The sequence below is a fragment of the Myodes glareolus genome, chromosome 1, assembly GCF_982192425.1.
Source record: "Myodes glareolus chromosome 1, mMyoGla1.1, whole genome shotgun sequence".
In the NCBI taxonomy this organism is placed as follows: Eukaryota; Metazoa; Chordata; class Mammalia; order Rodentia; family Cricetidae; genus Myodes; species Myodes glareolus.
Genome location: NC_142026.1, coordinates 134,182,646 through 134,207,533, shown reverse-complemented (window position 1 = coordinate 134,207,533; position 24,888 = coordinate 134,182,646). Strand labels below are relative to the sequence as shown.

The window sequence follows — 24,888 nt, the reverse complement described above, 5'->3', positions numbered from 1 at the left end:
CTCTGAGATGCAAAATAGCCTTTTGTTTGTGACTGAGTGACTTTTCTTTATACACACATACATACATACATATATATATATAGTATATATATACATATATATATGATTATATGATACTTATGAGTGCTTTTTCTACACACATGTATGTGTACCACGTGCATGCCACGTGTACCCCTGGTGAGAAGCTGTCCGGTCCCTTGGAACCACAGCTACAGGCAGTGGCAAGCTATTATGCGAACGCTGGGAACCGGAACCTGGGTCCTCTGCAAGAGTAGCAGTTAAGTACTTTTTACCACTGAGCCATCTCCCCAGCCCCAACTTTATCTTTTTGAGAAATAATTTTCAAAATGAAAGCAAGCCCCAGGAAATGTGTACCTAAGGCCCTCAGTTTGTTATTAGTAGATCTAAAAGAAAAACATGTAAAAAAATTGCTTAGGCAGGTGTGCCTTGAGAAGAAGCCAGCTGCCTGAGTGTGTTGGGCAGTCATTCCGCTGGTCTCTGAGTAGGTTTCATACTCTGCAGTGAGACAGGCAGATGGGACACATAGCAGTCACGGGAACAGTATCCATCACTGCCAGTCTGAGGACACAGGTTGATCTGCTGGCAAGATACTCCTCCTTACATAGTGGTGGAGCAAATAAGGGGCTCGAGCACACAGCCCAGACAGAAGCTGCCAGAGAGAAAGACCTATGGCCAACAGTTGAGGCTAGTATATACCACAAATGAGGGGAACTTCCATCCTCGGATATTCCTAGATCCAAGGCCTAGAATCCCCAGCAGTCTTTGGCTATGCCGCGAACAGAGGGTCTTTGCACACAGGCCAGTGGCCAGCCAGTCCTATCCCCGCCTCCCTGACCCCCAAGAGGAACAGCCTCTGCTAGTGGTGCTGCCTGGGAGTGCCGAGCATGCCCTGAGAGACAAATGTTGGACCCAATCCACACAACAGATGCTCAATCAGGGCAAAGGATACACACACACCTGGCCTGCTCACGTGCTTCATCTGGCTAGGAGAGCATTTTGAAGGAAAACCCCAAGAGGTTCAACACATTGCCAAAATTTCACAACTGAGAGATTTCGTATAAAAATCACAGTTTCAGGCTTTTTGGGGACTTGGGACATTGGCAAGACAGGGCCCACATTCTAGCTTGACAATAGCCCTCCCAGTTATTCTGCTCTCAAGTCCCCAGGGTCTTCAGTCTGCCCGCGTCCTTGTCTGTCACTAGGCCAGACTCTGAAGTGCCTGCCAATACTCAGTTACGGCTGGGGCAAGGGCCAGACCCAGTTCCCGGAGTCTTTGGGCTCCACTACCCACTGTCCACGCGTTCCTGAATAAAATTCCCAGGGTCACCTGAGGTTCCCAGCCTGAGGATTGCCCTGGAAATACAAATCGGCCAAGTGACAAGGCCAGTTTCTTAGAAACGCAGGGGAAATCTGGTAAACTCCAAGCAGCCAAAGGCCAAATTGCAATGACAGTAGACTTCTGGGACTTCTCCTTGTAGCCAACCCACGGCTTAAGAAGAGTTCCACATAGCTCAAAAATGTTTGTCAAAGAAATATGCAGCTGTGTGCAGTGTGTTTCAGCCTAGGCTAAAGCATTGCTTAAAATGTTAATGAAGGTAAGCCAGGTGGTGGTGGCAGCACATGGCCAGAGGCAGGCGGATCTCTGTGAGTTCAAGCCCAGTCTGGTCTACAGAGTGAGTTTCAGGACAGCCAAAGACACACAGAGAAACCCTGTCTTGAAAAACAAACAAAACAAAGAGCTTTCTCTCAGGCCCGTGGCGTCAGCAAGAGAGGCAAGCGTCATGGTCTCTGTACTGCCAGGAAGCTCCGCAGGCACTGACGGGACCAGAAGTGGCAAGATAAGCAATGCAAGAAAATCCACTGGGGTACAGCCCTGAAGGCCAATCCTTTTGGAGGTGCGTCTCATGCCAAGGGAATCGTGCTGGGAAAAGTAGGAGTTGGAGCCAAGCAGCCAAATTCTGCTATCAGGAAGTGTGTCAGGGTGCAGCTCATCAAGAACAGCAAGAAGATCACAGCTTTCGTGCCCAATGATGGTTGCTTGAACTTCATTGAAGAAAACGGTGAAGTTCTGGTTGCTGGATTTGGTCGAAAGGGTCATGCTGTAGGTGATATTCCTGGAGTCCGCTTTAAGGTTGTTAAAGTAGCCAATGTGTCCCTTTTGGCCCTGTACAAAGGCAAGAAGGAAAGACCAAGATCCTAAATTTTGACAGTGGAAGCACAGTAATAAATTTTCCTATTCTGAGAAAAAAACCAAATAAAGATATCACAAAGATGAATTCATTCTGGAGGCAGTCCTTAGGATCTAACCAAATCACACCACATGTAATACATGCCACAGAATTTTATTTGCTGATATGTCAAAAAGATTTTATTTTATTTTAAATTACAAAAATTTTAAACCTGGTGGTGGTGGACGCAGAGTCAGGTGGATCTGTAAGTTCAAGGCTAGCCTGGTCTACAGAGTGAGTTCCAGGACAGCCAAAGATACACAGAGAAACCCTGTCTGGAAAAGAAATGATAATAATCATAATAATAATGAAAACTAGAAAATCTCTAAGGCTGCATGTCAAGTCTCAGGATCCAGATAGCTAGCAACATGTCTGATGAGCCATCACCGGCACCACAAGGAATACACAGTGTTCTGTGTTTCCTTCACTTCATAGATCTTCACTGAGCTCTGTCTTTTGCGAGGCTCCAGATATCGAGAAACCAGGACTGACAACGGATGGCCTTACCTTGGGGGTGGGGACAGGTAGAGAGAAGAGACTCGTGACTTTAAAATCTTAATGTTTATGGACTTAATTAAAAACTTTTTAAAAAAACCTGGCAAATAGCATGTTTCATGTAAACAAACTTCTTTCCACATGGATGTGTGCACAGTGAAGATATGATGTCTTTAGAATCCTGATTTTCCTGGTGAGGGCTAAGGAGGCTTTATCTAGAATACTTTTTAAAATCTGAAGATAACAGGATGAAATATTAATAATCATTAAATCTATAAATAGTGGGCACATATCTGTAGATTGAATTCCGTTCTAGAATTTTAAAATATTAAATAGCAAATTAGGGTCTGGAGCGATGGCTCAGAGGTTAAAAGCACTGGATGCTTTTCTGAGGACCTGGGTTCAATCCCCAGCACTTTCTGTAGTTCCAGTGCCAGGGGAACCAATGTCCCTCTGACCTCCAAGAGCACTGCTTGCACACAGTGTACAGATAGATGCAGGCAAAACACCCACTCACACAACAACAAAATTATAAAAAAAATTAAAGGGTGAAATAACGCATTTTCTGATAGCAGAGAGAGGGTATATGCCCTTGTCCTGAGACATCGCTGCTCTGATTGTCAATCCACTGCCATGCTGTATGGCCTGTCCTGGGAGCTCCTGAGGAATGCACTGGTGGTGCCTGCGAGCCCAGGTGCTGTGCTCTAAATCGGTCTCTGTTTAGTGTCATCCTTGTGACCAGCTGTCACTACCTGCCCCAGGGAAACAGACTATCAAGCTTATTGGAACCCAGGGGTGGGGCTGGGGCTGTAGTTAAGTTGGCAGACTGCTTGCCTAGTATGCAAGAAGCCCTGGGTTTAGTCCCTAGCGCTCCATAAAGCCAGGTATGATGGCAGAAAAGAGGTGGGGGCAGGAGAATCAAAACCCCAAAAGTCAGTCTGAGCCGCACAGCAAGTTCGAGGTCAGCCTGAGCTATGTGAGGCCTCAAGACAACAACAGAACAAACAAAACACAAAGTGAGGATGGGGAACGGCTTACTAGGGAAAGCACTTGGCATGGGAGCACAAACATGGGAGTCTGGACCCCCAGAGCCCAGGTGAAAGTAGACAGAGTAGTCTATGATCTCAGCGCTTCACAGGAAGATGAGAAACAGAGAGAAGAGAGTCCACAGAAGCTCACAGGCAGTGGTGGGCAAGAGGCCACACCTTAAGCAAGGTAGAAGGTGAGGACCAAGAGCAGAGGCTGTCCTCTGATCTTCACGTGTCTACCATGGCACGGCCACTCCTGGGCTCACACTAGTGCACACAAGATCACATATACAGTCACACACAAAGGTACCAAAAATAAGCAAGCGATGAGCGCCATGAAAATTATAATGCGAGGACCACAAGGGGAACCTAGAAAACCTCTAATCACACACGTAAATTATTGTTAACAGTTTGGAAAGTCAAGGTGGTTAAGGAAAGTCTTCTAGGTAAACTGTGTCATAGTTAGTCATCACCCTTAGCAGACAGGCAGGATGGTGTAAGGAAGGTAACCTAACCTGAGTCCCCAGCTTTGGCAGTAACTAGTAGTGTCTGTTCATTTGCTATGACACATTGCTCGAACATCCACAGGGCCGCAGGCACTGCTCTGGTGTTGAGGGCCTGGTCCGCAAACCAGACAGACAGGAGTGTTGACTTTGGTCGGGGTGAGAGGAAACAGGGGTAACTGCAGAGCAACCCTGGACTGGAAGGGAGCGCTGCTTCGGGAAAGCTGGCTGGGACGTGCTCCCCTTAGTCAGGCCTTTGGGTGAAGACCTGGGGGACAGAAAACACAATAAGGCTGTTTGCTGAGAAGGGGTAGGGGAAGGCTTGAGGAATGGGACCCCTTTGGGGAAACCAAGGTCAGAGGTGGAACTGTGACTAAAGCCCTAGGGCCTGATGGAATGACCTAGGAGGGCAGCGTGTCCGGTGAGGGCCTGGTCTAGGCCACAGTGAGCCAGGAAAGGCTGGGGAAGGATGGAGAGAAACAGTGAAGGCAGAGCGGAGAACACGGAAACCCAGAAGTAAATGGCAGTCTGGACAGGGGAGTTTGCTAGAAGAAGGAGGACTATTCGTGTCCCCAGCTTGCTTTCTCATAAAATGAGCGTATCTGAACAGATCTGACTGGGGACTCCTCCTTCTCCTAGTTATACCATAGGCTAAGAAGCTAGAATACCTCTTTTCAAGACAAGGGGAAAATGATTAAAAGGCAAGAAAATATTATAATATCAGAAAACATGCTACTTGGTACTCTTTTCCATAAAACTTTTAATGATATTTATGCAAATTGTTAAATGAGAAAAACAGTTAAAACAAAGCATCTATGGGCAGCGTTCTTCTTGGCAAGAGTGCTGTCAAAACTGACCCCGAACACACCCTGGCTTACTGTCCTGCAGAACGCCTTACCATGTTTTCTAGATGTTAACACACACTTGGACACAGCTCAGTGGCACCCTCCGGTTGCTGAGCCACCCTCTCACCCACTGGCTTAGAAGGGACCTGTTGCCCTTCCAGAAGCCGGAAAGGGAACTTCAGTGCTATCAGGAATTTACACGAGCACTTCCCGGGACTTTATAAGATTGCGTTTCTCCACAGAACATTTTAACTAATGAAAACCTTGCCCTGGGGTTACGTTTAAAAGGAATTTTCTGGTCCTAGAAAGGATGCAATAAAAGACATGGGGGACGCCACCTCGGCAGAGTATTGCCAATGCTGGAACTCCCCTCCACGAATCATCTCCCCCGTCTTTAATTTTCACCCAAGGTTAAGTGCTGAAGGAGTACCGAGATCCTGGTTTGGCCAAGGGCACTCGACCTGTATTTGTTTTCCTATCGTTTATTGACTGCCCTTTCAAAGCTAGAGATTGGCATACTTTCTGCAGACTTGCCTTAATTGGTTGAGATTAACCCGGCACCGTCTGGAGACAGGCTCTCAGGTGGTTTGATACAAAGACTAGAGTGTATGTCAGCACAAGTGACTTCTCAAACTACAAATGGCCAAGGGAGGCCCTGTCCGGTTAGCTTTAACCTTCCTTCCCCGAGGAACTCTGAGCAAGGTGTCCAGAGACTTTCTCCTGGCTCCTGCAGACAACATGTGATCAGGCCCCCAAGCCTGAAAGTCAGGAAACCTAAAATATGGCTTCAGTCAGAGTCAATGGTCAGATGAATAGCTGGTGGGACAGTACCCATGAACCCTGGCTACATGGCTTTCTCTTGGCCCTCAGAGGCACTGATTATCCTGCTATCCAAACACTACTTTCAGATACAGTTACAGACCCCAAAGGGTAAAGAGCCGTGCAAGGTAAGTAATTCACATCAGGGTCCCATTGTTAATATATCCTACATCAGAAGTTCTCAAAATGACGTGTGTAGCACAGTCACCAGGCGTGCGGTGAAGACGCGACTTTCCAGGCCACCTTTCCATAGACCGCCTTGTAGTTCAGACCCCTAAAAGTGCTGGGCTCAGGAAATTTAAGTTGGATAGAAAGAGATGACCTCTGACACATCCTTCTAAAACAATCATTAGATGTAATATATGTGGGGGGGAAAAAACTTCCTTGGAAGGAAGTTTTCCCCTTTACAGTAACTTTTAACTGTAAGTTTTAGGGTTTCTAGTAATGGGAGATGCATGAGAAAAGTATATACAAAATATGGTTTTGTAATGCTAACATATCTGAGAAAGCATATACATATGTCGACTATGCATGTGTGCTCTCCCCACGTGACTGACTCAGCAGCTGTAAGGATTCTGCAAGATGTCAACAGATGTGCACCTCTACCGTAGGGATGAGGAGGTGGCCTGGACGCTGGGTTGCATGGCTTGCCCAGTGACCAGCTGGGAACTGCTGAAGACAGAACACAGTTTTCATTGTTTGTTTCTAAACCCTGTCATCGTTTTATTTTTACTACACCGTACTGGCTGTTTTTCAAAATTCCTCTGGAGGGTAAGGTTCAGAAAGGCTTCTGAAGGCCTCAGGCCACTGCTACTTCAGACTGTAAACTGAGTGAGATCAGAACTGGATTAGATGCAGGCTCTGTCAAGGCATGGGGGAAGAAGGCAGTCAAGGAGGCTGGGTCAGGAGTATGTCCAATCTGAGATGTTCTTGCTGTACGTGATCTGAACATTCTCCATAGTTTATTATTCGTTATATGATTTTCATTTTAATAAAAAAGAATTCCATCTTTCAAGGGAGTAGACTGTGTTGATGAGAGGCCATCCAAGCCACGGCCTCAGTCTTTGCCAGGCCCCTGACATGCCTAAACATGCAGTTCCGAGCCATGTGACCCCGCAACAGACTGTGTAGCACCAGGAATCCAGCACTAAACTAAGCTCATTTACGTCAACAGCTGTCTTGGCGCCGCTCCTACGGTCCCTATTCTACAAATTAGGATACTAAGTACTAAAGGACCTTCTCCCAGTCACTGTATACTCTGTCCTGGAACGGAGCTGAGTGTGTTTCACATCCAATCCATCTACTCCTTGTGACAACCTCACGGAAGAAGTGTCATAAAACCGGGCAGTTTTGCCGATAAGAAAACCAAAAAATCAACCCATCCAGTCCCCCATCCACACCCTAGGCTAGCACCGGAAAGCTACCCGGGAGCAGCTCTGGTCTCAACCTTCATCCAACACCAACCACCTTCTCAACCCCCGATGGGGCTTTAATTGTCTCAGAACTAGACTTTGAGAACCAATACTTTGATCACAACCCAACAAATGTCACAGATCACCAGGGAACACGTGCCCAGGAGTGTTACGGGCCGGGTGTGTGTGTGAGTCCCTTTGAGGACTACTAGAAAGAAAAAAAAAAAACAACTTGTAGAATTAGTTTAAGTCTTCAGAGGCGACTCCCCGCAGAGTCAAGTCGAGTAAGACGGCACATGAGTTCTCTAAAGCATGCGGGAATGGGGTATTCCACGCGCGGGTCTGTCTCGGAGGCTGCGCAGGCCACGTGCACGGGGACCGGGGGCCATGACCACTGTGCGACCCGGCCGCCCCACCCACGAACGGCCCGGTGGCCGCCGCCCCACCACGTGGAGGTGCATTTCCTCGACTCCGCTCGGGACGGCGTGGCGCACCACCAGCTCCCTCCTCCCTCCGCGCTCCGCCAGCGGCCCCAGACTCCGCGGGGCCGTGAGCGACGGCGCGCAGCGGGAGGTCCCGGGTCCCGTTCCGTCCGGACCCCGCCGGGCAGCAGCCATCTTGGCGGGCGCACTTCGCGGGGTCCCCGCCCGTTCGGTGTTCCGCCGCGTACGCTCCCGGGCCGGGTGGAGGAGGGGAGGGACCACCTGTGCACGGGGTGGGGTGGGTAGAGTGGAGCTGGAGCCTCAGTGCGCGCCTCCGTCCCGGGGCCAAGGCGAAGCCGGCGGGCTGCGTGGACACACCCCCTCCAGGCCGCTCCCAGTTTGTAGGGGGGGGAAAAAAAAAAGAAAAAAGCGTTTCTCAAAAAATGTCCCGCGGTCGCGGTTTCAGCTCTGGGGCAACGGTTGCTAGACGAAGTGAAACTCTACGGAGCTCGGCCCCGCGACCCGCGCGTCCCCGCGCCCCGCCCCGCCCCGCGCCCGGCCGGGGCTGGGCGGTGACTCAGCCGGCACCGCCCGGCCCGTTCTTAAGCTCGGGACTGCGGGGCGCGCTCAGGGCTTCCCTCCGCCTGCAGGTCCCGACGTGTCTCAGCTGCCGCCGCAGAGCCGACTTTCCGAGGACCCACGCAGCCACCAGCCAGCCAAGATGCCCAAGCCAGTAAGTTATCGGGTGGCGTGTGCCAGGCTGGGCTCCCCCCGGGGAGTCACCTCGCGCAGGGTACTCAGCAGTTCTTTTTTCCTGGTGAAGGGCGCCGACCGCCCTCTTGGTACCTGGGGACGCCTTTGTGGTACTCTTTAGTCACCTTTGCTGGTGCTTTTCGGTCACTGGCTTCTCCTCCGACCTCCCCCACCCCACCCTCGGGTCTTCCGACTGCTTTAAAAAGTGTCTGCTAATGTAACTTCGAAGTTTCTTAACTAGTGCAAATCGCACGGAGACTGGGGTGGTTTCTTACGACCTACACCTGCCCGCCCAGTTCCTTCGAGCGACCGAAACCACTTGCAACCCACACCTTCCTGGGCGATTTGAAGGGCATTTGGGAGGAGAGAGGCTCTGTGTCTGGGGTAGCCTGGTCTCAGCCCTTTCTGGGGAGGCGCGGCCGGGCTAAGCAGGGTTTTTGCTGGTTGCAGCAGGATCCCTATCTCGGACAGGGTTAGCCACGGGCAGATGAGGCAGTCCCAGAGGCTTGATAAGAAGGTTCACTGGGCGCTGGTTGTGAACTTGGGCTAATTAACGTGCTGTATGCTTGCCTCTCTCGTCTTGAATCTGATTGTGTTGAGATTGCTGGCGGGACGGGGTTGGGGGTGAGGGAGAAACAACTAGAGTTGGTTCTCAGTGTAATGTATTCCACCTGCTTGGGGGGCTGGTGACTGGATAGAGGGAGAGTTTTGGTTTGTTTTTTTTTTTTTAAAGTTGAGATGGAGAAAATAAGATGAACAAAACGACAAAGATATGAGGAATTTATTCCTAGTCTCTAGAGCTTGTCTGTTTTCGCTACTTTTCATTTCATGCTCTCTGAAAGGAGGTTCTAGAAATCTTATTAGAAATCTAGAAATCTTATTATTCTTAAATTGATAATTGATCCAGACATTAATATAGTTTTTGGTCTGAGTTATTTATGAAAGAGTATTTTTAATCTCTACACAAAGTGCATTTCAAACTCAGAAGTGACTCATCCGTACCCTACAATGCCTGTGGTATAAAATTGGCCCAGGATGTCTTACTCTGGTGCTGCAGCAGATGCTGGTGGGGAGGGGGGTTGGTCAGTACATTAGTTCCGGGTGTGGTTTTCTTGATTTCATTAAAACATACAGAGATAGTGCCCAGGAAAAAAAAAAAAAGCCAGAGCCTGTTTCCAGCCACTCCTTTTTCTTCTCTCTCTACACACTGCAGTTTCTCTTTTTCTTCTTTTTATTTTCTTAATTATAAGATATACATAGCATATAATTTATCCTTATAACCAGTTTTAAATGCGTAGGTGAGCGGCATCAAATATATTGTTAATCAGCCATCACCATCGTCCATTTTTCCAGCGCCACTATTTGACACTCCAGCACAACCCCCCTTTTCCCCAGACCTTACTAGTCTACCTCTGTGAGTTGAGTGTTCTAGGGACCTTCTGTGGATGGAATCTTGTTACTTGTTTCCATTAGTATAAAGTGTTCATAATTCCAGACACTGCCCTGTGTCAAAACTGCCTCACTTTTAAGGTTCTCTCTCTCTCTCTCTCTCTCTCTTTCTTAATGGCTGGTATGTTTCAGTGTTGTCCTGGTTTAAAGGTCTTCTATGGTAAGAACTTTGGTCTGAAGAGGTAGAGAGTCATCCAGCTGACGAGTAAGCTGTGTGCACTATCAGCTTCAGTAACAGAGTAACTTTTTTGAAGCCTCGGCTCCACAATAGCCAGAGTTAACAATTTCCAGACTGCTGAGAGGGCTCCTTTGAGGTGCAAGGTGCACGCCTGCTGAAGGAAATCCCATCCTGCCCCCTTGCAGCGAGAGGGAGGATGTGAGCAAAGGACTGCGAGATTGAGCCCTGGGAATAGCCTAGTGGCCATCTAAGACTGTTGAGGGGAAACTGGGTTTGTTAGTTTAGTTTTTTTATTGTTGTTGTGAGGGGGTTGTTTATTTCATGCCTGGGTCAGTGTTAAATAAAGCAGCCACCAGCAAACTCTGTAGGTATGTCCTTTAAACAAAAGGTTATTGATTCTATTGAAGCCTAAAACGAGCGTTTTCTGGGGTGGTTTGAGTGAGGGGGACAGTCACGGTCAGCTATAGACACATCTGAATGGCTGGTTTGGGCCTTCCATGTGGTGGCTGATTTCTTCTCCAGACTGAGCCAGATAACTTTGTTCATAAAACAGTACAAAGGACATGATATTTGGACCCTACTTATTCAAAGGTCGGGTGTTTATGTGACAGCAAGCAGGGTGCCCGGCACAGAGGTCAACACGGTTCTTTCCCCTTGGAGACTCACAGTCTGGTTCTCCAGTCACGACACAACTTAGCTCCCCACACCATGCTTTCAGAGAGGGAAAGATTCCCCAGTAAAGTGCAATAGTTAAGACAGCCTTTGGGTGGGGTGAGGTGTGGGGGAAACCTGTGATCCCCCGGAGAAGCCTAAACTTCACCTCAGCCCGCTTGGAAGGCTTTGTGGAGGGGTCTGGTACCTGAGAAAGGACAGCTGTGGCCTGTTGTCTGCTCTTGAATTTCCCATGGTTGCTTTGGAGCTCCCTCTTATAGGACTGATGGACTCCCAAGGAAGGCAGTCTGGTGCTCTGCTCATCTGGTGTCAGGATTGGACGCTGTGTGGTCTCCTTGGAGACCAACCGGGTCAAGTTGGCGTGAGGGGCTGGTTCAGGAAGCAGTTGCTGCCCAATCTTTTCAGGCAAGGTGGCCTGGGAACTCCTCTCTCTCCCTCCCCAACCTGCTCTCCTGGTCTGGTGGGAAGCGGCAGGCGAGTCTCAGAGAGAAGGGTGTTGCCTTTCAAGCCACCATCTCGGATATCTCAGAGCTTCAAGGGGCACTGCCTCTTTGCCGCACCAGGATGCCTCATGTCCAGAGTGGTGGTGTGGAGCTTTCTAATGTAGTAGGTTTACCCTCGGTTAAAACTTGAACGTGTTTGACTATCTACTGTGAACTAAAACCTTCTGTCTTGCACTGCTGAGGACTGAACCCAGGGCTTCATGTGTGCTAGGCGTGTGGCTCTACCACAGCCAAGATAATTTCTGAGATCACCGTACCTCTTTAGTAATATTGCTTTTCATTTGCTATTTTAACAGGAACAGACTTGTAATGAGTAGACCGATAGGTTTTAAGTCCACACGTGCATGTGTGCACACACCTCTTCATTGAGAAGGAAGCGGGCATGCTGCCCCCACCCCCGACCCTCTCACTCAGGACAGATGGTGAATTAGGCAGCTAAGGTTTTGGCGTGGGGCAGTGAGAAGTGCTGGCTAGGGTTACTGATCTGCCGTCATTACACAATAAGGCACGATGAATATTTATAGCTCATCCAGGAGTCGAGCAGACCTTTGCTAAGTTCCTGTGAGAGGTGTTAGGGCACTGGATGGCAGATGTAACCCCAGTCATTGGGCAGACAGTAATCACAGTCAACGCTGAGCTGTGACCCCGCTGTTGTGGGCAGGGGTGCTGAGCACTGAGGAGCGAAGGAGTGCTAAGTGGGAGCAAGCACCCCGGCCCAGCAGTGGGAGGAAGTGGGAGGAATTGGGGTTCCAGTTGGAGCCTGGTGTCTGTGCCTTGTTAGCCATACTCTGGCATTTTAATCTTAACTCAGATCTTGACCTTCTGGAAAGAGCCCATGGTGTGGCAGCCTGGACCAGGGACTACACAGGACTACAAGGCCTGGCTCAGGTGGCCTTCTGGGTTCTGTCTTGCAGAGATGAATGGGCGCTGGGAAAGAGCCAGTGATGGGGGATGGTGGAGAACCTGCTTTTGCACGTGTTAATAAAGTTGAAAAAAAAGTTTTATTTTCTTAAAGTCTGACCTCAATCTTATATTGCTGTTTTGGATTCTGGCTTGTGACTGAGGTGGGAAAGGGGCCCTAATTCCAGAAGAACAATGCTAGCTAGCTCTGATCGAGGTGGCAGCAGTGACTTGGTTTCTCTCTGCATGGGGGTCCAAGAGCAGAGCTTAATTTAGCAGTGGCTCTTAGTTTTGCGGGGCTGCGGGCTTAGCCCCTGTGAATCTGCCCCTTTCTCCCCTTATTCCTTCCACACTGGCCTCTGTCAGTTGCTGCCCTCAACAGTAACCTTGTGATTTCTTAGCAGAAAGTGGACTAACGAGTCTGTTTCTAGCTAGGGAGAAGAGAACAGCACCACCTAGTGAGCTGTAATTCTTTTTGAGACTGAAACTCTGTGGCTCTGACCCTTTGGCGACCCCTCTGGCTCAGTATGCTGGGTCTCCTTGGTGGCTGCTTCCTGGTCTGGTGGGAAGCGGCTAGATGCACAATCCGGCTTTGGACATCAGGAAAGCACACTGAGTCATCTGTCTTTTCAACATTAGCTACATGTGCACTTCCCAGTGATTCTTAATTAGTTTTTAATTCGCACTATCACTGTTGAGGTATGAAATGCTTGCGGAAGAGCCCAGAGGTTTGGTCATCTTTCCTTACATGCCTGCCCTCCACAGCTGTTGACTTTGGAATAAAGATGACATTTTCGATGCTGGTGGAGCGTTCTCTTGTAGCCCAGGCTGCCTAGAACTTGCTTTGTAGCTGAGGATAACCTTGGAATGTCTGTTCCTCCTGCCTCCAACTCCTAAATACTGGGGTTTCAGGTTTGTGGTACCACACCAAGTTAATGCTGGCTGGGATCAAACCCAGGACTCTGTGCACACCAGACAAGCACCCTACCTACTGAGCTATATCCCCAGCCCAAGAGTTTATTAAATAACCAACCAGTGATTAAGAGCACTTGCTGCTCTTGTAGAGGACCTGGACTTGTTTCCAGTACCCAGTATGGCAGCTCACAACCTCTGTAACTCCACTTCCAGGAAATGGGACACTGTCTCCTGGACCCCGCAGGTACTGTATGATAGGCAGGCAAAACACACGTACATATAAGATAAAGTTAAAGGACCCAGCAAAGCGTTCTGTTAACAGCGTGACTTAGAAAGTACACTGCTCTCAGACAGGCCAGTGAACATCTGCAGACCTCAGTTTGTCATCTGGAGTAAAAAAGATTTTAAGTGCAGAAGATGCTCCCTAGGGTAAACTGAGGCAAGGCCTGTGTTTGTGAAGTGCAAGCGGCTAATCTTACGTGCTGTAAGCTTTGTGGCTCTCGTGTGTACTTCTCAGAATAGACTGTCAGCGAAAAGTAGAGTTCTTGGTCAGGCTTATCCGTGAATTCACAGGGAAAGAGCCACAGGAAACGTTAGTAAAAACGAACCCCCCGTCTCTCACATCTCCTGTTTTCAGAATCCCCTGGGAATTCTGTCTCGTGCGTGTGTTGAGTTGTCAGGTGCCTCTGTGGGCCTGGTGCCGGGCGTCAAAAACAGTAGCAGTGGTTTTGCCTGGGAGGGGTTCTGTGGAGCAGGTGAGTGTGGGCAGAGGTCACACGGAGTGAGGTCGAGAGTGACCAGGAGCAAGGGGAGTCAGGGCTTTGTCCATCGTCCACCCCCACCCCCACATTGGCCAGGTGCTAGGGGCCAGATAAGGGATCTGAGTTGAGAGCTGAGAACATTTCTGGCCTCAGGCTGGTTCCACTATTTTTTTTTTTTTTTAATTCAGTAAGGCCCTTTTACATGCTATAGATAGATGGTAATACTGTTGGAAAGGGAAGGAGAACTTCATGAACACATTACCCTTTTAGTGTAATATATTTGAGAGAACAAACTTTAAAGCCAAAAACAAAACAAATTTAACTTCAACTCTACTTTCTCGGATGGAAGTAAGGGGGAGACGGGTGTCCCTCAAGTAGAACCATGCGGGTCAGCACAGGCATAGCAGATTTTTGCCTAGCTTTTGTGAACCCGAGGTCCTCATCCACAACCAACTTCTGTTCCTTTTCTTTCCTTTTGCCTGAGTGAAGGTAACTCAGCATTGCTTGGGGGATGCTTGGCACAGCGGATGGTGGCGATCTCTGTTTTCACTTAAGGAACGGACAGGTGAACCATCACACACACAAGCCAATGTTTTTTTTTTCTTCAGTGTCCCAGCTAAGAATATGTTTAGGGTTTTTGAGGCCTTGCTTTTAAACATCAGCAAGTGTGGGCGTCAGATAAAGCCCTCAAAGCCTGAGGTATTTACCCTCTGGGCCTTTACAGAAAAAAGGACCAATCCCTTGTTCCAGGATAAAGGTAACTATTGTCCAGCTTTTGTTAGACCTTGTGTATATTTTATGACTAGGCCAATATTTGGAAGGAGAACCACTCCTTTGGTTCTAGTTTTTACAAAACTCTTCTCAGAAAACAAAGGACCCGGTTTTGGGGTTTTGTTGTTGTTGTTGTTGTTGTTGTTGTTGTTGTTGTTGTTGTTTTGTCAGTAGCTTCTAAGTGCGACCCTCACAGGTCCTGAGCACAGACTTCCGTGGGGAAAACTGTCGTGGCGTGCAGGCAGCATTGGGGCTGAAGTACTGTTTTAACAAGGCTGGTGTTAGTGGCTGCCCTTTGTTTCCTAGGGAAAGTGGCAGTGTCTTGTGTCACCTTCTAAGCCATTGTCTGACGACAGATTTCTGGCACATGCTAAGAGCAATTTGTACCTGATATTTGAGTTGGAAAGAGAGTGTCTGTAAATGTGTTGCTTTTTTATCGTTGAAAATTTAAAAATTAAACCCAGCCGAAATGACACCTACCCCTTGCCCTCTTCATTATATTTCCTAGACCTTAGCTCTGCCTATCCTCATGTTTGGTACCTGTTTATTTACACCTTTCCTGGCAGTACAGGGAGAGGTCAGATGGCTTAAAAAACATTAGCTGCTTCCAAAAAGACCTTTTCATTCTTGCATTATTGGCTGATACATAGGGAACAGTAGAGTCGGTGCAAGCTTGCCTCTCCCGGGTGCCGCCACTCTCTCTATGCTTTAAACAACCTACCTGTCTGCTTCGATGGGCCAAGGAGATGTGTGTGTGTGTGTGTGTGTGTGTGTGTGTGTGTGTGTGTGTCTGTGTTTCACATACTCAGCCTGTGCCTGAGCCTGGTGGGTTCTACTTCAACTACAGAGTTCTCATATAATCGAGAGAGTTCCTGCCCCATGCTGGTCATTCTTTTCCCTCCAGTTTAGGCACTGACCTAGGCAGCAAACACAGTTTGCTTTTGCTCTTTTGCTCTCGTGGTCAATACTGCTCACATCCCTCCAACATACAGTGTTTGTCTTGGGGTCTCAAGTTCTGGGAATACACTGACTTCTAAGAGATTGGATCACTGTTGCCTTCATCCCCTCCATAGTCACTACATCATGGCTGACCAGTTTCCACCTGCCCTGCACTCTAGCCTTTCCTGAATATGCCCCACCCTCCTTTAGTGGCCAAAGGCCAAGGAGCATTAGTATAGGCCCGAGATAGCCTGTCTGCCAAGAGGCCACAGGGGAGCAGTGGTTCCCTCCACCCCTCCCTAGGGTAAGACCTACCTGCTCTCAAGAAGGATTGGTACGTGATGGGGGTCATGGGTGGGAAGAGATTCTTAATAAGATGTGGAAAAGCAGATAGACAGCTACTGCCTATGTTCGGGCTTTGTTAAGGGATAGAATTACTTTTTACTCATTTATTTGCTTTTTGAGTAAAATGGCCAGAGTGGGCAAGATGTGATGACTTTGTTTGTTCTTGAAAGTCACTTGTCAGTGAGCCTCTACAGAGCACTGTCTTGAATGACATTCCTCTAAGACTTTGTTTTCAAACAGATTTGGTGGTGGGTGTACATCAGCATCTTCTGGGTCCCCCCGAGATACATCCCTTGTTTCTCAGATGCTGTGGGTCAGAGACATCGGTTGAGAAATGTTTGCCTATGTCTCCACGGTAGCATCTGTAGATTTCTTCTTCAGCCTTGGTCTGTGTTCCTGAAGAGAAAACGGATGTGAGGATGATGTGGTCAGCACAACTCAGAGTAGGATCTGTCCCTGTGGACCCGTGGCCGTCAGTGCTCTCGCTAAGGTGCACACACAGTGCATGGCTGTTTGGGCGAGCATCCCTCAGTAGCCTTAGCCAGGGAGGTAGGGCTGGGACATCTTCCTAAGAAGCTGGCTGAAGAGGACGGTGCAGAGGTAGTGAGAAGCAGGGTGGCAAAATGTATTAGCTGGACCATAAGAGAACCCATGGGGCTGCATGCTGAGGTGGATGGGTGGATGGGGTTTGAGGTCCCTAAAACACACAATATCCATCCTCCCTCCTTCCCTCTCCCCATTCCTCCCTCCCAGATGAAGCATTCCAGGGAGTCAGTGGTGTCAATGCGAAGGAAGAGCATGTGGAGTCTCCTTGTAGCTTTCCTTCTTTCTCTTTTTTGTGACTGTTTCCATTGTCGGTAGGAGAGTTTGCATCTTTAAAGTTTGTGATGGGAAAGGAGGCAAGATGGCCCAGCAGGTCAAGGAGCTTGCCGCCAAGCCTGAGGATCTGAGTCGAGTTCATCCCTAGGTTCCCATGGTAGACGGAGAGGAGTCCTCTGAGATCATGCACAAAGCACACATGCATGCATGCATGCACACAGAGGTACACGGTAGCACACTAACTAATCCTTGTTACAGGTGCAGATAAGGGGAGAATTCTTCACTTTGTTCCTCACCAGCTGTTGGCATCTTCTTCCAGTTGGAAATACAAACAGCGAAGCCCCTGGTGTGGGGAACCTGTCTCTGCACATAGTCTGAAGATTCTCTATGAAACCCCAAGTGGCATCACAGTTCTGTAGATTACCTGTGTGTGCTGATCAAAGGAATAACTGACGTCATTATACCCAGGCTTTCATCTTCCCCTCAATACACATATTTGTTAAGGCGATCTCTCATCAGAATTGCAGTTGGCATGGAAACCCATGAACTGTGGGTTCCCAGCTATTCTGCTTTTAGTCTAGTTTCAAGACTTGGGGTGGGAAGGAGGTGTTGTGCCCAGCACAGTGTCTTGTCAGTGGTAACAAGGCTGCCGAGTGTACAGCCTGGTGTTCTTACCCCCAGTCGAGTACCTGTGTTCACAACCCTTTGTGGCATTCAGCTGTGACAACATGCAAATTGGAGAGTTTGGTTTAACTTAATATAACTTCAAAACGAGAGAAGTTTTAAAAATAGGAGTTTTTTTTTAAAGTCTGCTTATTTAAGCAGATTTTACAAGCATACCAATTTACAGTGGGTTTCTTTCTTTAAAAAAAAAGTAAGAAGCTTTTGGGAGTCTGGCTGTAATTGATGGAGGCAAAGTAAAAGACTGCATAGGCATAAATTCAAATAACCCTTGTCTAAGCCTCGTATAGAAAAAAATGTTCCATAAACTGCAAAATATTACTGCTCATGTGGTCTTAGCGAGGGCAGATTCGTCTCAGAAATCACACTGGATTTCACTGTGATTGGCTTTATTGTCCTGTCACTAGAGCAACAGGTTAGCAAAGAAATTGGGGCGTTCTGACAATTTCATTGTTTCCCTGCCGCTCCTCCTCCACTGGACTTCACAGACTTCTAAATTTACAAAGAAAATAGTGCATTCCAGGTGCGTTTAGTTGACAGGCCTTTCGTGTGTTGTTGTGTTGTGTTTAGTGAGCTGCATCCGAGCTGATGCATGTGTCATGTAGCTAGTGAAATGCCATGGGATCCAGACACCACTGGTTCAATAGCTAAGAGAAAGTGCCTTTGAGTGAGAGCTTATTTTGTCTGCCTTGGTGGAGTGAGGGATGTGTGGGTTTTTCGTGTTTCTCCTCAGCAGCAGGTAAAGTCCTTTCATTGTCTCTCTCCCCTCCTCTATATGAGGTGGTCTCTGGAAATTCTTGTTTGATTCCCGTGGAAACCCCAGGCTGGAAGAGATGGGTACCCACTCATGGACAGGCACGTACAGAGCGTGTGAGAAGTTACAGGTGCCAGGCACCAGGCAGCACTGGCATAGACTTAGCAGTCCAGAAAGTGTCCTTTGGGTTTCTCTGCCCACAGGTCCTCCTGCTCTAGAGCAAGCTGGAGGGTGGGGGGTGTCTCTCTCTGTTGCCTGCAGGCCAGTGGGGAGGGCTCTGCACAGCCTGTTCCCAGCCATGTTTTCAAGCAGAGGGAGCTAACCCGTTTTTTTATTATGAGGCTCAGAAAGTTCCCTTCTGGTTCTAAGGTCAGATTTTTTTTTTCCTCCTGATCGTAATGAGTACAAACAGGACTGGTTTGTCCGCTCTTTGTGTTTGTTAAGCAGCCTTGGTCTGACAGGAAGTGGGTCTGGGGGCAGGAAGTGGCTTACTTTCTGAGACAGAAAGGAGCTATTGAGAAGAACTTGAGATTTCATTACATGTTCTCGAAGTTATGGGAAAGCCTTAGCCCATCTGAGCTCGTTGCCATTTTCACTCTGGAATTTAGTAATACAGACTTTTCAATTCAGAGGCTTAAAACCACTGACCTAGATACTCGCTCAGACATAAAGCATAAGACTATACAAATAGAAGTGGGTTTTTTAAATTTGTTTGTTTGTTTGTTTGGGTTTTTTGTTGTGTTTTGTTTTGTTTTTTCGAGACTGGGTTTTTCTGTAGCCTTGGAGCCTGTCCTGGAACTAGCTCTCATAGACCAGGCTGGTCTCGAACTCACAGAAATCCACCTGTCTCTGCCTCCAGAATGCTGGGATTAAAGGCATGCACCACCACCGCCCGGCTCAAATAGAAGTATTTTTGAGTATTGGAAGTTGAGAAAGTTGCCTAAGACAGCTCCTGGGTCTCAGTTTCCTCAGTTACTAAAAAGATTTAACTATCTGTCCAGGCAAGAGATGCCCGCCTGCTGTCCGGGAAGCTGAGGCAGCTGGATTGGGACTTTGAGGTTCGTCTAGTACTTAAGGAGACTGCCATCTTAAACAACGAGGCAGACACAGAGATACATGCAAACACTTGTGCCCGAGCATGGCAGTGGGCTGAAAGATGACAAAGACGCACACACGTGTGTGTGCACACACACGCACCCCGAGTGGAGGGTTAGAAAGTCCTAGCAGGAAGCAGTAGCCATTCAGAGTCACTTACAGAATAGTGAGCTTGTCGCTGTTGAGTGAGAATATGTACATCTACACTTCAGGATGGAAGCCTGCCTGGGACAGTTCCCAGGCAGTTTCCGGGCCCAGCATCTATGCCTGTATTTTAAGGATTTAGTGTTGGTGTAGTCTGGTGGTGGCGGTGTAGTGAGAACAGTTTAGAAAGGGAAGTGAGGAAGGTGCTGTGTTAGCTTTCATAATTAAAAAGTTACCCTCGGGGTCTCTCCACGTGCACTTGGCATCTGTAAAGCGAGGTCTGCACCTGCTACGATCCTGGGGGCCACATCAGGCTGGCTGCACACACCAGGAATGTGGAAAGCATGGCTTATTGTGCTTCACACTGAGTGTGTGTGTGTGTGTGTGTGTGTGTGTGTGTGTGTGTGTGTCGGGGGAAAGCTGTCCCAGTCATATTGAAACGGACCATAGGTATTCGGGTATCCCAGGGCGCAGACAGAAGGGGTTTGTAGACATTTGTGTGTGTGACCGTAAGCAGAATTGAATCTTGGAAGAAAAAAAAAAAAACCTTAAATTTGGCAACTTCCGTTTTACTAGACCTGCTTATAATTTAAAGTTGAAACGATGACTCTAGACTCTTACTTGATTTAGAATTTACACTCACATTTTTTTTCTTTTTCTTTTTTGTTTTTTTGAGACAGGGTTTCTCTGTAGCTTTGGAGCCTGTCCTGGAACTCTTTCTGTAGACCAGACTGGCGTCAAACTCCTAGAGATCCACCTGCCTCTGCCTCCCAAGTGCTGGGATTAAAGGCGTGCGCCACCCCCGCCCGGCTCCAGCACATTTTCTAAACACTGAAGAAGAGCAGTGAACTGGGAGGGAGGACTGCTTACTCCTCCATGCAGTCAAGCTGGCTCCCTTGGCTCTCACCTCTGTGGACACGTTTTTCGTTAGTGATTAGTGCTAGGGCAGACGCTAGCCAGGATGGAGCTAATAAAGAGGCGTTGGCCTGGTGGTGGATTAGTCTCATTCGTGCTACCACCAGAACAATGTCCTTCCAGAATGACAGCCCCACTTGAATTCCCCTGCCAGTCGACCTTACTGTTGGGGAGCCACACCTGTCCTTAAGAACAGAGTCTTCTTTGGAATTACTGATCCCCTGCCGCTAGGTCTCAATGACTACATTTCTGTGAGTGGTGTGACCAGCATTCATGGTTCCTGGGAAAGTTAGAGAAATGGCCGAACTGTAGACCCGCACTTTGACCTCTGCTTGAGTGGCAAGTGGACTTGTGTCAGCTCTGACATTGGACTTTATTATTGTTATTACTTAGGCAATAAAAGATACATATCCTAGGTCTGTGTCATCATATGGAAATTTTATTATTCTGAGGACATGCATCTTCCGCCTTGCTCTGCTGGAGACCGTGATGCATACAGACCTTACCCCTGGCCTAGCCAGCAGTTTTTGGAGTAATTGACCCAGGTTGAACTGTTTTTTTTTGCATATGGCAGTCTTCCTAAGTGATCAAGCTGCTTTACACTCGTAGGGAGGCAGCTTGACATGATGACCACATCTGACTTAGAGAGCTTGGTGTAAATGACACGCAGTGTGTGCTCGTCACTAGCAGTGGATTGCAGATTCTCCTGGGGCTATTTCATCCTTGCTGCGGTCAGTCCTGCTGCTCCCACCTCCTCCACACATCAGCACGAATGTGCAGGACACCTGTCAGCAAGAGCCAGAGCTTAGATGGACACCAGCCTGCCTTTGAACGTCCAGTTTCAGCTCTAGCTGTAGGTAGGAGGTTTGGCAACGAACCACATTGCCAGTGCTTGATTGACAGGCATGTGAGCATTGTAACAAGTATGAATTCCTTCAATAAACAGCCCTGTCCTGGGAACCCCACGCTGTGGTACTGCTCTCTGCCACACTGGTGACATTTTGGTCAGCTCTGGTTCAGCATAGTAATTCTGGCTTTGGCCCTCTCTAAAAGAAGGGGTAGCTTCATGGAATTAAAAGGAACATTACATATAATTACTTTGTAGAAATAGTAACAATCTAAAACACTGCCCTGGGAGCTGCTCTTGCAGCAGCTTTATAGACCTTATGCATATATAAACAGCAGTTGGCCCCTGTGCAGATGTAGGTAGTCACGGTGTTACAGAAGGAAACAAACTTACCTTAACAATTGGCTGGAAGGTGGGAAGGGGTGGGATGGGGGGGGGGGCTCAGCAGGTAAAGGTGCCATGCACAAGCTTGCCTTGTAAGATCACTCCCTGGAGCCTAGATAAAGGCGGGTAGGGAGAACCAGCTTTTATAGTGGTCCTGTGGCTCTGGTGGGTCCAGGCACACCATAATAGTAAATAAATAATTACAATTTTTAATTAGCCGTTGCTGTGTGAAGGCTTCCAAAGCAGGTTGTTTGCAGAAGGAAAAGAGCTTCCTTATCCACAGTAAGCCACAGGAACCCCCACCTGCTGTGGACCATAGTCTGCCCACCTTGACAGAGTTCCGGAGTCTTCCCTTTCCACATGAGGGTGGTTAAGGTTTGCTAAGTTACTGGTAATATTTTACAGAATTTGGTTATTTGTTAGCCGGCATTTGTGCAAAGCAGCCACTATGTCTTAGCAGATGCTACAAGATGACATTGCATTTGCAGAGACCATGGTTTGTATCAAGAAGGGACCAGAATTCTGAGGACTAGAATGTGGGCCCCTCAGTCTCGCCCCCTTCCCACTTCTACCCCCAGGGCCAGTGATTTCCTTGAGATCACAGTTAGCTGGTGCCTTAGTGCCAGCTGAAGGAGGTGCCACCTTCGTCCTGTCAGGCTCTCTCCCACGAGCACACGTTGTCATTGGCGTCACCCCTGAGTAGAGTAAATAAGTTCACATACAGCCTGTCTCACCGGGGCCTAGGAAGCAAGTGCTTCATTTGTTGCGCTAATACATGCTACAGTGTGACTTACATCCCAGAGGAACAGAGGTTGGTGTTCAGGTGTAGCTGCCCACACTTCTTAGACCATTGGGAAAGGTTGTGGCTTCGGTTTCCTCCTCTGGTCAGACCCCATAGAAAGTGTATTTCTGTGTATTTCCTTCAGCAGGAGCAGGCCTTGGTGTCCGGGGAGTCTGTTAACTTAAGGGCGTGGTGTGAACAGTATCATTGGAGTGGGATACAGAACAGAGGACCCAGTCCCTGTTTCTGTCTAGGGAGAAGCAGGACCCAGGGAGAGCCTGTCTCTCACCCCTGCCCTAGAGGGTCAGACCTCTCAGTCCCAAGGGCTCACCCTGCCCCACCGCCTGAGGTGGGAGTAGGGTGGAGTTGTCTGCTGCTATGGTCAGCCAGTTTGTGTGATTGCTAGTCCTGCCTTCCCAAGAACATTGGATTTTTCATTTAAAACTCAAAGTGAGCTTAGTTAAATGTTTTAGTTTTTGAAAATTAGTCTCCTCTCATCTTTGCTCCATCGAGCTGACCATACACAGTCTGACTCGAGTGGCATTGCTCTTTTGCTGTCCTGTTTGCTGTCAGTCACTGAAGCAGCAGGGAGCAAGCTAACAAATAAAATGCTTACCCAGTAATTCATCGAGTGGACTGAGAAAGGGATGTGTCCATACAGTGGAATGTCATTTGGCAATAAAAAGGAACGAAGTACTAATACATGCTCAACAGAGATGACCTTGAAAACAGGTGATTTCATCTGTCTGATATGCCCAGAATAGGTAAATCATAGAGCCAAAAGGTTACTGGTCAGCAAGGTTTGGGGGCTTAAGAATAGTTGGGGGAGAGATGCTGATAAGCACCGTGTTGATTTTTGAGGTGGTTGAGAACATTCTAAAAGCAGTTTGGCTATGGCAGTGCACACCTGGAATCCTTGACTGAGGCAGGAGGATTGTGAGCTGAGGCCAGCTATTCTGTGTAGCAATACCCTGTCTCAAAAAAAAAAAAATCTAAAACTTGACAACAATGTTTGTGTGTAATTCCGTGAATGATAGAAATCTCATATTTCACATTGCAAATGTGTTAATTTTGCAGCATTTAAATTATATTTCCTCAAAGCCTGACAAAAGCACTGACTCAACATGGACATGAAAATATAGACTTGGCTCAATTATCTGGTCAGGCGACCTGAAACAGCAGGTGAACGATGGGATGTTCGGACATCCCCATCCTCCCTCTGTGGGAGAGCGTTGCCATGTCCTTTCCTAGTCAGAGCACTTCCAAGCATTTAAAAGGTCCTGCCCGAGCCCGCAAGGTTGTTCGAAGTTGCTGAAGTGGCACTCCTGGCTGGAATGTTGGACCTCAGCACTGACATTGGTCTTGATAAGAAAGGCTGGATTCTCAGCACAATCTTGGACCCAGACTGAGCTCTGAGCCCAGATAGGTGTAACCGGGTGCTGCCTTACCACCGAATCCCCTGCCTGAAATCCAAACATTCAAATGCCACTTTCTGAGTTTCCTTTCTGTGCCATGGCATTCCTGATACTTGAATATAGAAGAAAAGTCACTGGGGACAGTTCACCTGCAGCGCAACAGCGAAGTTCAGTCTGCTCCCTGAAGGCTGTGTCACGTGACTGTGTGTGGAGGATCCAGTCTAGAATGTAGAAGCCGGCCATGGGGGCACACACCTGGGAGACAGAGGCAGGCGAATCTCTGCGAGTTTGAGGCCAGCCTGGTCTACAGAGCGAGTTCCAGGACAGCCAGGACTACACTGAGAAACCCTGTCTCCCAAAACAAACCAAACCAAAGTGACTATAGTAGAAATCTTAAACTAAGGTCAGGTCTCTCTGTGACGCTACCCAAAGGAAACCTGAGCAACCAAGATTGATTTACCAAGGCCAGAGAAAGCCAGGAGATAATTTGACAGAAGTCAAACTCGGCAATTACACTGAGAGATAGGATAGATGGTACAAGGTTTCATTGTCAAGTCCATCTGGTTCCCCCCACCCCCCTTAGACTCTTAGACGTTTTAGGTAACATTTTGATAATTAAACTGTAAAAATCCAGAAATTGTGTTTTTTCAAAATGCATTCTGAAAAATCCTACGTCTTTGAGATGCCCCTGGGCAACAGGGACTGGAAATTCTAGCCTGGGCATCCATGGAATTTCACAGTTTGCATCAGCTAAACAAAGGAACAAGAAAGTTACTCCACACTCTCAGAACCTTGAGATATGACCCCATCCCTGTCTTCCTATTCTCCTTAAAAGTCACATATAGAGAACCCTCAGCCACTGACATGGCCAGGAGACACCCAAGAGAGATTTCAGGCTTTATACATGGTTCAATTTGGGAATCCCACTACAGTTGGGGAAGAGGAGCGTGTGGGTAAGATTCTGACCTTTCTGCCCAGTGACTGAGGAACCAGCAAAGGGGAGGCTGGTTTATTTTGCTAACAGGGTAGCTGCTACTGGTTTATTCAAAGCAAAACCAGGTTGGGTGATTAGGTCTTTAATCTCCGAGACTCAG

General features: G+C 48.1%; 1 protein-coding gene and 1 pseudogene across 1 annotated transcript in view; both read left to right on the top strand.

Annotated features, from left to right (window-relative positions):
• The window catches only part of LOC148123578 (uncharacterized), a 41,268-nt pseudogene extending 38,994 nt beyond the window's left edge, over positions 1 to 2,274 (top strand).
• Positions 2,275 to 8,349: 6,075 nt separating this feature from the next.
• The window catches only part of Ezr (ezrin), a 42,656-nt gene continuing 26,117 nt past the window's right edge, over positions 8,350 to 24,888 (top strand). Inside the window, exon 1 of the mRNA XM_085687684.2 lies at positions 8,350 to 8,506. Coding sequence (XP_085543810.1) covers positions 8,495 to 8,506 — 12 coding nt within the window. The 5' untranslated portion in view covers positions 8,350 to 8,494. The remainder of the gene's footprint in view (positions 8,507 to 24,888) is intronic.